Source organism: Myiozetetes cayanensis, unplaced genomic scaffold (genome assembly GCF_022539395.1).
Source record: "Myiozetetes cayanensis isolate MyiCay16 unplaced genomic scaffold, myiCay2020 scf2-11, whole genome shotgun sequence".
NCBI lineage: Eukaryota > Metazoa > Chordata > Aves > Passeriformes > Tyrannidae > Myiozetetes > Myiozetetes cayanensis.
The window spans coordinates 47688879-47704240 of record NW_026087411.1 but is presented as its reverse complement, the minus strand read 5'-3'; the positions used below and the strand labels follow the sequence as shown (position 1 = coordinate 47704240).

Here is a 15362-nt window from a genome sequence, read left to right as displayed (position 1 = left end):
TGTCTCTGAAGGAAAGTAAACAGAGGGAGAGGGAAGGAATATACTGTGATGCTTAACTAGAGTTAGCATTTCAATAATATTTCACAGCAACTCAACTGATTAAATCACAAAACAGAAAAGTCGCTTACCCTTTCCCATTTGATCCAAAAGAACATGTCCACTTTGTTTCAGTTCATCCAACTTTTGGCTTTTTTCAACTCTTTCTTGTTCAATCACCTTCAAAGTGAAACGCATAAGAATAGTTTCAGTGAGGGTTATTTTTCCCAACTTCCCTCTTTCCCTCAGTAACACATACTTTCCCACTACTACCCAAAGCACATCCCATTTTCTCGAATACATCTCCTTCTAAGATGCCTGTTAGTTCTGTTTGTTCAGGAAACAAATGCAAAAAGAGTTAGCGCCCACAAGTACACCAAGCAAGCAAGGGCAGGTACAACAGCACCAGGAATAAAATATTGTTAAAAGGGTTGATGATCCTGCAATGTGAAATAAGATACTGGGACAACAGCTGAAACAAGTCACTTGTGATCAAAAATTGTAATTCTTTAATGCAAACCAGTGGAGAAAATTTTTTTTTTTTTTTTAAGTAGTCCCTTCACCTCTACAGTCTCTGAGATTTCCAGTAGAAGGGAACAACCTGTTTCATAGACTCTCATAAGCTCTAGTGCTTCACTCTCCTTCACAAAGATACTGGTGAAGTAAATTCTATATGACTACCAAGATTAAAAATCTTGGAACAAGTTCTTCACTCAAGTCATACATATTGGTGTATATTGCTGTGTGAGTCAATAGGTAGAATATGTCCACTGAGGAAAGATAAACTCCTTGGCCACAAAGCCACAACTTCAATATCCTCTGTGATTACAACAAAGTATCTCCAAACAAAAATCTTTTTGCAACTCATGTCAGAGGTCATTACTCTGGTTTAGACTTGCTACAGTAAATTCAGAAGCGTGCACTTATTTGCACAGTTGGGAAGAACAAACACTGTTCTACCCACTTACAGCCCAATCATTTAAAAACAGCTGTTCATGGGAACCCAGTGTTCGTCTTGGAGCCTTTTTTAAAATTGGCTTATAAACATTCATAAAGATCTATAAATAAACTATTGGGAGGGTTGTTTTGGTTTTCATTTTCAACAGTGCTCTCATTCCAAACATTCCTACTTGTACCATTTTGTACTACAGCACAAAGAAGGAGATTCCTTATAGGTATATTTAAGTATTTATTATTATTATATTATTATCATCATTATTATTATAATATTATAAGTATTTATTGTTTTTGAATTCAAAAGTAGCTTCAGGTCTTGCTAAAGTTCAAGTAAGCCTTCATTAACAAAGCATGCTCAAGGACAAAAAAAAAAAAGTCAAGAATACATTCCTGAAACAGAAGGAATAGAAGATAAAATGGTTATTTCATGGCTCCTACAGGTTTCTGTAAAATTATGTATTCTGTCTGGCAGGTCAGCAATACTGTACACAAGTTGTAACTATCAGGTTTTCTCCAAAGTTAATACAGCAAACATGTCCAAACATTATAACAACACACTTACTTCGGACCCTGGGTGGTACAGTGTGTGAATAGTGCCACAGCACAACTCACAGAGTCTCTGAGCACACCACTGGCCTATCTCTGCCAAAATTATAAAAGTGGTGTCAATCAACACTATTTCCAACTGTGAAACATGAAACTAAAATGTTACTTAGTGTAACAGATAATAATCCTGAGGACAGACATTTTTCAGAACTCCAAAGTAGACATCAGTAATATACGTTTTTAAAACTTCCTGTGGATTATGCAACCCAACACTGGCAAAAAATGTGTCCAGCTGGTCAGATTTCCATGTACGTCCAGTTCTGAAAGTATTTAACTAAAGGACTTAATCCCCTCAAAGCATGTGGATCAGCCCAGCTGACAACCAGCTTAGATAGAGTATACTATTCACTGAAACACTGTCTATCTCCTCATTTTACCTTCAACTTTTCTTTCATGCTTGAAGTCTCTCTCATCTTCTTGTATTCTTTGATGTCTGTTGCCTGAATGGCAGATTTTGATCTTGAAATCCAGTTCAAGAGCTCAGCACTTTCAGCATCAAACCTGGTTTAAAAGGTCAGACAGCAGTTTGGGTTTTTTGTGTTTTGGGGTGGTTTTTTCCCTATTCAGTCGTTCTGTCTTAAATATCAGAAGTCTTAAAGTTCAGCACGTTATTCCATCCTAAAACACCCTAAAAACTGCACGCAAAATTCATGCTTCTTATATTGCTACTCACAGGAAGTAGGGCAGCAACTGACTTTCAAAAACCTACTACCATAAAAATTATGCCCATGGTATTAGCCTTTGGGAACAAATTGGGAATGCATTTATTTCTCATTTTTTATATATAGTTTCATGCAAACTATAACTGTTTCTTCTAATATGTCACAAAACAGATCTATCAAGACATAAGAATTGCAGTTCTAGGTTCAATAAAAGTCTGCAACACTATTTAGTTTGAAGGAAAAGCTAGCAGCTTAAGCACTCATGGCAGTGACAGCGGACAAACCCTTTTGCACACTTAGCTGACTAAAGATTAGCTTATAGCTTAATGTTTTTGGCTACAGTGGACATGTCTATACTAATAACTTTCTTAAGCCTAAAACCTCAGAATTTCAACCTGCCACCACCAAAAGAAACCAAATCAACTCTCAAATTAACCAATACTGTACAGAACTTAAGAGGAGGACAGATATACTGTAGAGATCACAAGCCAGGCCATATTACTGTTATACTAAACAGTGTAAATCCTAACGGGGAATAAGAGCATCCCAATAAATGCAAAGTCACTGTCCTTCACTCAAAGTTTTCATGGGATAACTGGCAAAATTCTACTTACTGGTCATTTGTTGGTTTCCACATAAGTAAATGGAATCATGCAAAAGCATCAGAAAGTTTAAACTATTTTTATTGATCCTTCCTTTAATGTAGTTTGAACTCAGTGCAAATAGATGACAGATAAATCACTTTTGCTTTTGAAATCTAAAACAGTTTCCACAGCTCATGAGACAGAGAACAAGACAGATGGGTTGCTGACTGCTTTACTGCCCTGGGACACTCAGATGCACACAGCACCCCTACCAGGTAGGGTAGATCTGAGAGTGAAGCCAGAGGATCTGACCAGTGTCCTCAAGAGGGTTTGGGCAGGTTGCTCACCTCTCCAAACCGCCATTCCTCCTCCAGAAAAAATGAAGATAACTCTTTTTCACTGTGCAAACACACATCACCTAGCACAGTAACCCCCCACTCTTCATGCAGCCCTCTATCCTCACCCTAAACAGCCTGCTGAAGATTTAAACCAGTGACACCTCAAAGAAATAACTTTCTTAATTTATCTTAAAACAATTCCTTTAGTTTTAGGTATGCTATTTAATAAAGAGAATTCAACACAAGTTATTAAATACTGATTAGCCTAGAGGAGAGAAGGCTCCAGGGAAACCTTATAACACCTTTCCAGTACTAAAAGCAAATTGGGGAGGGACTCTATCAGGAATTGTATTGATAGTACAAGGACTAAATGTTTTCAACTGAAAGAGTATATTTAGATTACATACAATGAAGAAATTTGTCAGTATGAGAGACACTGGCAATTGCCTTCAGTGGTGAGACACTGGAACAAACTGCCCAGAGAAGCTGTAGATGCCACATCCCTGGAAGTGTTCCAGGCTAGATTGGATGGGGTTCCAAACAACCTGGTCTGGCAAAGGTGCCCCTACCCATAGCAGGGGAGTTGGAACGAGATGATCTTTAAGGTCCCTTCCAGCCCATTCTATGAGTCTACATATGCAAATCAGTCAGCCATCCCAGAAATACTTATCAAAGAAGACATCATTGTAATATTATTCTTATTGCTACGTACCAGGGAAATGGAATAGATTTCTGCGCCTTTTTTGGGTGCAGTTTCTCCCACTTCTCTCATGTATTTATGGTGATTATAAGTAAATAGGAAATCAAAATACTTGGTTCTTTCACAACACTTTTTAACCAGAGATAAGAAGATGTTTTTACAAAAGGAAGTAAATATAATTAATTCTATGTTTTCAGCAAAGGAGCTGAGGTACAAAGGACTGAAGACCTGCTTTAATGAGAAATAAAATACACCCATTTCCCTTGGAAATTAATGGAAGCTACAGGTTTTCTGTTGCTCTGAAAACAAGGCCGTACACAACATTTCCTTCATGTTCACAGACTCAGAGAATTGTTAGGGTTGGAAGGACCTCTGGAGATCATCTAGTCCAACCCCCAAACCCAACCTCACAACTGCAACGTAAGTATAGCTCACTTGCAAAAAAGAAGAATCAGAAGCCAAGCCTGAGAGTCTATGTAGTATTTAATGAGCAAGCAAAAATGGTAGTGACATATACTTACTTTTTCTTTGCTTCACTGTCCCCTGGAATTTGCCTTTTCCTTGGAAGTGGTGGTGGGGGCAACTCCTGCCTGGACTGTTCCTTCAATGGTGTTGCTTCTGCAGCAGTCTTCTGTGAAACCTGTGACATCCCTACACTTCCTACAGCTTGAGTTACCTACACAAAATAATTTAGGAAAAGGATCACATACCATTTGTAACACAAGCTGAATTGCTTTTTCTTAGTTTCTTTTATTCAGCAGTCATAAAAGCCCATTCATTCACTCCTCCAAATGACCTGCTGACATGAAGCGCCTTTATCACAGATGCACTCCACAGAAAAATTTCATTGTTCTCATCTTACAGATGGAAACCAAGCATCAATGCTCTCAGTTCAACTAGAATTTCATGCCAGTCAAAGTGAACTATAATCAACAAAAAAGTATTATAACTATTTTTCTTCATAATTTGTTCACAAAAAAAACTAAGGGACTTGAAGTTTATTAACACACAATTCAATATTTTGTATTCATATTTCATAAAACCAAGCCTAGTTCTCATGAGGAGCTGATACATGGTGAATTTGACCTAAAACCTCACTCGTGTCAATAGAAACCCTCCATGTTCCTAAACGGGCTATAAAGTAAGACTCAAAGGAATCATCCTGTAAGTTCTAAATACGTGCTTGATATTTAAGGGGAGTGAAAGGATGAAGACAGAATTTGGCATTTTCTAGGGCTTTGACTCAAACACAAGAACAAACTAAAGCCACATGGCTGAAATGAACCCCTTCTCAGACTGCACAACTCATTCACTATACACTAAATGGATCGTGAATCAGTGCCATGGCTTTCACCTTAACAACATATTAATATCACATAAAGAGGCACATGAGTTATAAAACTGTCAAATAAAATTCTCACAGAAACCAATGGAGTTCTGTCTAAATAAAAACATTACCAAGCACTCAAAATACTAAAATAAACATTTAACAATCCAGCTTGGCTATCATGGTTACACATCAAACAAACAACTACTCTATTTTCAACAGATGAGAAATCATACTCACAGAGCATAAATGCTTGTATGACTCCCATTTATTTATCTATTCTGGGTTTTGGGTTTTGCCTTTGTTTTCTTTTAGTATCAGATTTAATCCAGTCCCAGCACTCTTATAATGTTTAAAGGCATTTGCATTGATTGATAATACATGGCAAGCCTGCTTTACTCATCAGAAAAATGAAGCTTAATCTGCATGAGAAAGGAGTAATAGTACTAGTCAGGTTAACAACTTGGGCTTTCCAAGACCAAAAAATGCAGACAGATCTGTCAGCAGATAAAGTCAGCCTCATGTGAAAAAAGCACTCACCTACCTCTCTAGCCTAATGCCAAGAACTCTCCTGGGCAATTTCGCTGACACAGTATCAGTGAAGTTTGCATACATACAGTCATCTAAAAAGCTAACAAGTAATAAAGCCCTGTTAAGTACCTGGTTAGAGTAATCCTCTAGCTTCTGAACCAAACTGTCCCACCTCTGAGTTAGTTCTTCTTGATCCTGATCAATTTTGCTGGATGCTCTGCCATTCCCAAGGATCTGGGCCACATCTTGACCTAGTTCATTGAGCTGGTCTAGTGTTTGACGTTTCATACCCATGTCCTCTTTCAAAATCTGAAATTAAAAGAAAACATTGAAAGTATTCTGACATCAAGTATTCTGCTACCCTTTAGATTTTAATTCTGTGTCTAGGAGGTGAAGTGTGTTGTGGGAGTGGTGATGGGGGTGAAAACTGTACTACCAGAGTCAGATGAACAGTTGTCTTACGTAAAGAAAAGCCCTAAAAGTCACTCTTTAAAGAGCACATCCTTGAAACAGCTTCTAGAGCAATCAGCAGTATCCTGAGTAACAAATTATTAGTTCACGCTCCAAAGAAATAAAAAACTAACCACACCACAAACCCACACTTTAGAAAACACAGCTGACTGATGGCCTGCAAAAAAAATCCAAACCCCATCAATAATCTAGGAAAGCTGTTCCGAAGTTTGGCACACCAACCTGGAACAGCCGTGGAATTAGTTGTACCGATTTTTTTTTAATTCATGTGAAAGAATGTGGCAGGAGAGAATGCTGCCTGGCTTCCAAAGTGTCATGCATTCACAGCTCCTACTAGGGTCAAACTGGTAATTTGCCATTCATTTAGTCTATGAGGTTTGACAGGATAGTAATACTCACTGCTAGTTTTCGAACATTCACACTCAGGTCTGTTTGATCTTTAAAGTTGCTTGTCTGGACCTTACTCAAAGCCTCTTCTTTCTCAGTTAACCAAGCTTTCAATAAGCACTGCGGATCATAAGAAAAACAGCACAAGAAAATATCAAGTTTGTCCAACAGCTATTGACAACTCTTTCTTTAAGATCTTTGCATTCAAAGCACAGTTCTGCAGTCTTTATATGCAGGAATTTCAGTTGACTTTAATAATAGATAAAATGGGACAAAAATATCAGATTAGGGAACGAAGTAATACTTTCCAGCAAAACAATTTCAACAAAATCATTTCTCAATAAATCAGAGCACATCTCCCCAGAAGTTATTTATAGCAAAGAGACATCCATCATAAAGCTGACGTAGGACTTATAAATTATATAAGAATATATCAAAATGGCATGTACACTTTTTGTTTTCCACCCTTCTTCCTCCATGACTCCAACCCAGCTGCTACAAGTATTTTCTCACATAAGCTACACCCCTGGAAATTCAAAAATCTTTTAGTCCAGGTAGTTGATCAAAGATACTCATTAGTCACCTCCCTGTCTATGGTACCTACTTTCAATTGCAAAATAACTTCAGCAAATACTATTTCATTAACTACTGAAAGCTAGAGTGGTCTCCTCTGAATAGTTCTAACTCAGGGATATTGAACTTTTTTCTTTTTTTTTCTAGGAAATCTGTCCTGGGTCTCACTTAGCTTCAGCCACATAGAACTCCTGCAGTAACACCAGCAAGAACTACCATCCAAATATCAGACAAGATTTTATAGAAAATACGTCATGTTGCAACATCTTACTGCTGTTGCTGCACAGCAGTTTCCATGGACTAGAAGGCCCAGCTCTCAGTCTGCATAGCCACTAGAGCACTGTTGTTCCTCTGTGTTTAAAAATAAATCATACAGTAGGGCAGACCTTTTTGTTCTTTGAACAACACACTTTACAAAAGCCACTAGGCTCCTCAGACTATCTGTATATTTTTGTCATTGTCCCAGAACTTACTACAGCAATTTGTGGGCCAAAGGGTTAATGCGGTTTACATTTCCAGTGTCAACCAATATGCAAAACGTCCAGACAGAAAATACAATGGTGGTGGAAATGCCATAAGGCTGTGAGAAACAAAATTATAACACCACATACTCCGTGGAAAAATCATGCTGGTATCCCAGCCAACATATTTTATGCATAAGAGGAGCTTAAAAACCCTTCAGTGTATTCAGTAAATTTCTGCTAAGTCAGCAGCCAAAGATAACTCCCCCTAGAAAACTGAAACACAATTATCACAGTGCTAAGAAGTATCTGGCATCTGGCACCAATTGAGGAATTTGTTTCCTGAGTGGTAAGAACTGTGGTTTCCAAAAGCTTTCTAGGCAGCCACAAAAAGGCTGATGCATCACTGTTGCTCATCTCTCCATATGGTTGGCCAAAATGGAAAATGCTAGTACTTAAATGTTTGAACTACTTTTCTGTTAACAAAGTGTTTGTATTCAGTTTTAAAATAGTTTCAAACTGTAATTTTTTTAAGTCACTTGATCATTCATGAGGACAGAGGACTGTAATTCAAACCTCTTAGTAATAAATGCCTTGTTCAGTTGAACAACGAATGCAAACAGAGGCTAAAAACCAACTAAAACAAACTCATATTTCCTCATTATTTGCTATCTGACATTCTACATTAAACACACCCATTGTTTCACTTCTACAGAGCAACATAATTACATACAAATTAAAAAAGCTGAATACAAAAGCAACTCCAACAGAAGATGACATTTTTAACAGTACAGTAATAGCCAATGAGTGGCCACTTTCCCCCAGAAAAACATAAGGGTAGAAGAGGACAGAAATATGTTCACATGGAGTCACCAAAACTAAGAGCACTTGAAGTTCATACTTTGACATACACAGCAAGGATTTCTGGGGAATCCTTTCAGGGTAACTCTGTCAACTCAAGAATTACCATGACCAAGAGTTACCAAAAAATGTTAGCACACAATTTTCTGGATACACATACACAGGTGACCAAGCAGTATTTCAAGGAAATATATATAAACAGATAGTTGGCATGGGATAAACCAAAATTTTAACCTTGGGTCCATACCAAGAAGATCACATGAGCTACAAATTCAGTTTATCAATATACTACAAACAGATACAGAAGGGGTTAGGGAGAAACACATAGCAATCCCAAAAACCACAGACAAAACATCCTTGTCAAAGAAACCAGGCTGCAACTGATACCAACAACTTATCAGCACTGTTCAGCTTCTTCTAAATGTCTAAACAATCTGAGCTGTTTAAAAAATAGCTTATAGTAATAAATATCATCATTTAAGGAAAAAAAAAATTCATTAAAACCTTCAAAGAGAAAACCCATCAACTATTTTAAACTGAGACACAAAGCAAGCTGTAGCATTAGGCATGCAAACCTAGCACACGCAGTTGTGTTACCACATTTTTATGCCATCAGGTAATTTGTGTTTGAGCAGTATTTAATATATATGTAAAATACATGATACCAAAGCAAGAGAACAATCACAATGCCATCTTCTCGACAATTCAACTGTTCACCTGAACTCAGCAAAATGAAACAAGCTGTATGCTTCATTATATTGACCAAATTCTTGATGTTACTGATTTTGAAAATAATTATCTATTGATTAGTTGATTGCACAGTTGTGTACGTGTATCCATGTTGGAAGCACATATACCTTAATCAAAAAAATTTCTGTAATTACAAAACCACCAGATACTTAGAGAATTCATTGTCACTTTGCTATCATGGACATTCACACTTCTTGGTCATTTTGCACGATTCCTTATAAAATAATTTCCAAGGTGTTATAAACCTTCTTTCTTAAAATTTCAGAAAATACTTCTCTTGCACTTCAGAGTTATTCTACTCCTCAAAAAACAGTGGGAATCCAAACAATAACTAAGTCTAGTTTTCCAAGGCTTTTTTTCCCCACCCTAGTCAGGGTCTTGGTTGCTTGGGTTTCTTTGGTCCCTTCCACAAATCAACTGGTCATCAACTGAGCAGCTACTAACCTGTTCTTCCAGCAACTCCTGCCATAAAAGCTGTATTTCTTGCAGCTTGACCCGTCGATCCTCAGTCCAACGACAAACTGCTGTCCACCGCTCAGCAAGCCTCTACAAAAGCAGGAATCACTTGTGAATGATCACGAACCTCACAAAGAAACTCCAAAACCAGATACTCAAAAAAATTTCTACTTTACATTAACTACTTCTTTCTACATTATACCTACCTCCTTGTCAGTTATTGCTATCAACTGTATTGCACAGAACTGGAGGTTACACTTTCAAAAACATTCACTTATGGCCTTAGCTCTGCTCTTGCTGAAGTCAGTAAGCTATTTGATTGACTTTAAAGGGAGCAAACAAAGTAGCTGTTTATTGTGTTTGAATAAATTATGTCCCACACTCACTGTACTTCAGGTTACAGTCCTAACTTCTGATAAAAACAGGAAAATATTTCACATGATGCTCCCCAGATAAATCATTTTAATGTCTTTAAATATTTTTCCTATCAGATTTTAACTTCTTAATAAAAATTACTTATATGAAATAAGAGTTCTGCTATGTAACTTCCCATTTTATGAAACTGCTGTAAGGATACACTACAAAGTGCCTAAGTCATTGGGAATGCAAATAGGAATTGAGCTAGAAAGTCACCAAAGCACTTTTGCAGGTTTTAGCTTGACCTAATTTAATAATATTTAAAGTTAGCATTAATTCATTAAAAAAATTTAAATTACTTTCTAGTATAAACTGTCTTTAAACACAAAAACATTAACAATTATACACCAGGATTTTAAGTGCCTGTTACTACAGTTAAAAAAAGAGGGCTCTACCATTTTACCTCCAACTGTTCCTCCAGAATAGCTGTTGCACTTTCCCCACTGCTTTCATCGACAATGACAACCATGCGTGTTAGGGAGTTTACCTTCACCTGTTCTGCCTCTAGATCACTCTGCAGGCTCTGCAAGAACAAGACAGAGGTTACCAACTTTGAATACGTTTGATAATCCACTCTTCTGGCCACAGTGACTATCACAACTGCTGTGGTAAAGGAAGTACTTCAGATTCAACAGTAAAGCACAGAATCGCTGCACAGTTTAAGTAAATGTAAGCAAAAGGCTGCAAGAAACAAACCCAAAACCATTCTGTTGAAATATTGGTAAACACGGGAGTGCTTTAAGCTGTATGCACCATACTTGACTAGGAGAATGATAGGACAACTACATTGACTTTCTCTATATCTAATGTTATAGGTTAGAGAGCTTAAGTGTTTCTATACAAAGCTGTTATTGTTAATAACCAAGTATCATAGGTCATGCCAAACAGGGAAAAATCACTACGAACATTCATCTGTTAAGAGTTGACAGTATAATTCCCATAACTACCAAAGACAATAGTTTAAAATTGCAGAAAACGTGCAGTTCTGATTAGTTTAAAATAATATGTAGATTTAAATATTCATACAATAAATTATAGAAGAACAGATTCCATGGTTAAAGTCTACCTCCAAAATATTTCTGCAAGATCAATACACCATTACAGTACTATAAATGTCACTTTTCATCCTAGCATATCCTAAGCTACTCCATGAACAACATGCCTCAAACTCCTCAGACTTTGAAGACAAAAGACAGAATGCAAATGTGGGACAGGAAACTACATAAGACCAAAAATAGTCCACTGTTCTTGTTCTGTGAGGTATGTCCCATGCAGGGGAGAAGGTCAAACCTCAGCATTAAGAACAAAAAGCTAAAGCAGAAACCATGACAAATATCAAAAAGGACACCTTTCTCCTTCACGAAAACATTGCAGGATAAAAAGGCTGGACTTGCATCCAAAAACTCAAGTGAGAGACAAACTAATTCCAAAATATTATGCATATCAAGACAGCAGTGTCTATGCACCCTCTTAGGATGCAATCCCTGTAAAAGCAAGGACTGGAATCAGTGACTTGGAAGGCCCTTCCTGATCCCACATTATTTTAATCTGCAGGTCTCAAGCATGCCTGCCAGTCACTAAGGGTAGTCCACAGTATATTTCATACTGTTCCTCACACCAGTGATTTACCAGGAGAGGTCTTTGTCTCTGCACAAAGTAAGGGTAACACTTTTCCCTACAGGTTTCAGTTCCTTCATGAAGCAAATATGATACTTCCTGCTAGTCAGCAGTGCCCAAGCCATCAGTTTAGACTTCCAGTTCCTTTCTACCCCATCATCCTCCTTTTCAAACACCAAATGCTGCCACGTATGACTTCTGACACAATCAAGTTTCTCAGCTAAGGAACTCATCAGTGTACACATCTTTCAGATACTTCTCCCATGCATATTACATAACAGACAAAAAGGTTTACCTTATGTTCTTCCAGCTGTTTTTGAAGGGACACCAAATCTTCTGCTAAGAGCTGAGATTCCAGCTTCTGAATGCGTTCTTCTGTGACTGTCAGCCAGTCAGACAGCTGCTGCAACTGCTGCTTCTGAAGCTCCATCAGCACGTCATGCAAGCTGCAGGGGGAAGCACAGACTGAGTTATTTCAGAAATAGCTTTCCCAGGAAAGAAACTAAATTCTAGTTCATATAGGAAAGCAGCAAGGCCATTCATAAAACAGTTACCTAGCATCAAATAAAATGTTCACCATTAAGCTAAGGAACACACTTCAGTATTCTTGTTTCCTTCTCTCTTTCTCAATAAAAAAAGTTCATGAATCATGCAATTTACATCAGGGATTGTTTCTTCCATCGGGGATTTGCTGCTAATAAAGTCTCTGCTGAGAGTCACAACAAAATGCAGTTCTCCCTTGATATGCAGCTCTTACCTTAGTAAGCCACATGCAGAAAAAAATTCTTCTGAATTGTTTTTAAGCTGCGTAAATACCCATAGCTATCGACATCCACTTTACAGAGAAACTTACACATGTTTTTAATACACTTTCGGTAGTTAATGTAACTACTGCATTTAAATACCATATATTTAGTGTCGCACATCTACATAGCATAACAGTCACAAATTATTTACATAATAAAAACCCCCACCCCAACCAGTTGTGGTCCTTCCTTTTGTTTCACCTTAGAAAGTATGAAGGTGGATTTCACGTCACAAACTGATGTGTGAAGTCTAAAAAAATGTTCTTACAAATGGATGCAAACCAACTTCTCCAAAGCACAGCAAGCACCAGAGGTCGGTCCTGTGCCTCTAAAAGAGGTTATGTGCCATGACTCACCGGGACTGCCTGTCCATGCTCTCCACCCTGAGTTCCTCCCAGCGGGAGTTCAGCAGCAGCATTTGCTCCTGGATCTCAAACTCCTCTTCAGGTGACAGATTTCCCTGGGCCACCAGTTGGTTTCCAGCCTGCAGAACATTGCCAACACTGCTCTGGTGTGCAGTCAGTTCCATCATAAAACTCTGGAAATAGTACAAGCAAAGACATCAGCGTGGGGTCCTACAAGAGTTTATGAATTTGTAAATACCCTAAAAATTACCATGCTTGAAACATTGCTGCAGAATGAGTTGATACTATCAAACACACAATGCAGACCTGTTCCTCTCTTTGACAAAAGGTTTTCCATGAGCTACAAAAATTCTGGAGCCAGTAAAACAGAATTAATTGCAAAAAAAAGGCTGACCACCTCAGAGAAATATCTATTTGGTAGAAGACAGCCTTCAAACAAATTCATCAAGATAATGTTACCTATAGCCAATAGAATATAAAATAAAATCTGAAATGTATTGTAAGAAAGCAATTAGAGCCCTATCAGTTACCAACACTCAAAAATTCATATATTTACTATAAAGCTAGAATACCTCTTCCTTTGGTTCATGGCTTTAAAACTGTAGCACAAGGAAAACTTTGCTCATATTGATCAGCATTCAGATTTTATATGTTATTTTATATAGTGAGCTGGCACAGGAGAAAACTAAAACATCTAATATGACACTTTAAACTTCTATCAACTTTGGCACACCTGTCCAGATTTAGAACAGTGTCAAACCAAAATAATTTGGAAACAAGAGTAATTTAGAAGCATCAACTCAAGTTTCTGAAACAAACTATCCTCATCATCACAGGGAGACCACTGAATTAAATTGACATGATTATCAATTTCAGCACTGCCATCCTTTAACAACAAATGACATAAGGCTGACCAGGCTTTTTAGTAGTTGGCAGCAGGGAAGTACAACTCAGTCTGGATCAGACTGCCTTTGTATTAAGCACACCAGTAGGCCACCCACCAAAAGCTTCAAAGCATGTTCCACTCTAAGTTCTTCTAAAAAGGTACATTTTCACCTTCAAGCAGTCATTATTTGTTTAAAAACCAAAAACAAACCAAAACAAAAACAAACAAACAAACAAAAACAAACCAACCAAACAAACAAAAATCAAACCCAACCACACAAGGACTACATTCAGAGGCACCTTTTATTTAGAAAAAGAAAGACAAAAGAAACAGAATGAAAGTTCTTGAAGTAGGACTAGGAAATGGAAGTTCTGCAGCTTACACACACACACAAAGAAATCAAACCACAACAAAGGAATTTTCAAATGAAGCTTACTTCATGGGTGGAAAATTGTTCTTTGACTTCCTCAACATCACCAGATATTTCCTCCTGTTCCCGAAATGTATCCTCAGCTGACAGCAACCATGTAAGAACTTCTTCCAGAGCAACTTGGTAGCTATCCAAGTCCATATCCACCTCTGTCACTGTGCTGGGAGTCTCTGCTCTAGAACTGTCCTGGTCCTCTTCAAGTACTACAGTCTAGGTAGCCAAGAGAAAAGGGTTGTCTTAGAAGCACACAGAAGATGCCTTCCCAAATGATATTAAAAACTGAACAACTTTTAGTCCTTCCTAAAATGTTAATATTAAGCATTGGACACATTTTAATGAGAAAGGTCAGAGTCACTACTAATGAACTTTCATTTTAAAATAAAAAATCTGGATAGAATTCAACTCTTTTAACAGTGAATCTCACAACCAAACAAAACCTCATCACTACCACTCCCCACCACAAGTTCTGTGGCAAATTCAGTTAAAGATTTCAGACCACTCTCTTCAGTTGGTCAAGACATATAACAGAAGCAAAAGCAAGAGGCATAACAAAAATGGAACTTTATACCTCAACACACAGGATTTTGCACATGAATCAGAAAAGAAAAGGAAGACAGAAAAACTGAAGTCAATGACAAAGAAGATTTTTTCATATTTTCCCAGTTGTGCTGTCCAAGACAGAAGGCATGTTTCAGAGATAACTGACAAACATTAAGGTCAGCTAAAATTATAGCTTACAAAATGACAGGCTGACTTTGATAATAAATACACCTGCTGCATGTTGAACTCTCCATCCTCACATTCCTGCTTATATCTCCTTGGAAGAGTTTCCACCTCCCGAATGTCTTCCATTGTGACTTGCTTAGGAAGGACCTCAAACAAAGAGGTTAAATACATAATAATAGACTTTTTGTCTGGAAGCTGTACAGCAACATCTGCATCAAAAAGAAAGTATGGGGAAAAATAAATGAAGAAGCTGATTTTCTAAATCATTACTTAGAATACAGGTAAGACTTTACATATTGTGCACATCACAGGTTCTCCTGTTGAGTAGCCTTTAGTAAGTTTTTAACTTAAAGACCAGGTTTGACATACGTTTAAAGAAGTAAGAAGGAGAAAAAACACTTCAAAATTTTTTTAA

General features: G+C 37.5%; 1 protein-coding gene across 8 annotated transcripts in view; it reads right to left on the bottom strand.

The window, feature by feature from the left end:
• The window catches only part of UTRN (utrophin), a 389435-nt gene that overhangs the window by 268532 nt on the left and 105541 nt on the right, over positions 1-15362 (bottom strand). For 4 of the 8 annotated variants that reach the window (XM_050314411.1, XM_050314404.1, XM_050314409.1 and 1 more), the window contains 11 exons: positions 14960-15156; positions 14228-14431; positions 12897-13078; positions 12030-12180; positions 10521-10640; positions 9689-9790; positions 6612-6719; positions 5871-6050; positions 4405-4559; positions 1977-2100; positions 129-216 (listed from right to left, as the gene is read on the bottom strand). In XM_050314411.1, the coding sequence (XP_050170368.1) occupies positions 129-216; positions 1977-2100; positions 4405-4559; positions 5871-6050; positions 6612-6719; positions 9689-9790; positions 10521-10640; positions 12030-12180; positions 12897-13078; positions 14228-14431; positions 14960-15156 (1611 nt within the window). The remainder of the gene's footprint in view (positions 1-128; positions 217-1976; positions 2101-4404; positions 4560-5870; positions 6051-6611; positions 6720-9688; positions 9791-10520; positions 10641-12029; positions 12181-12896; positions 13079-14227; positions 14432-14959; positions 15157-15362) is intronic. The other 4 variants (XM_050314406.1, XM_050314408.1, XM_050314410.1 and 1 more) reach the window with 1 other exon arrangement.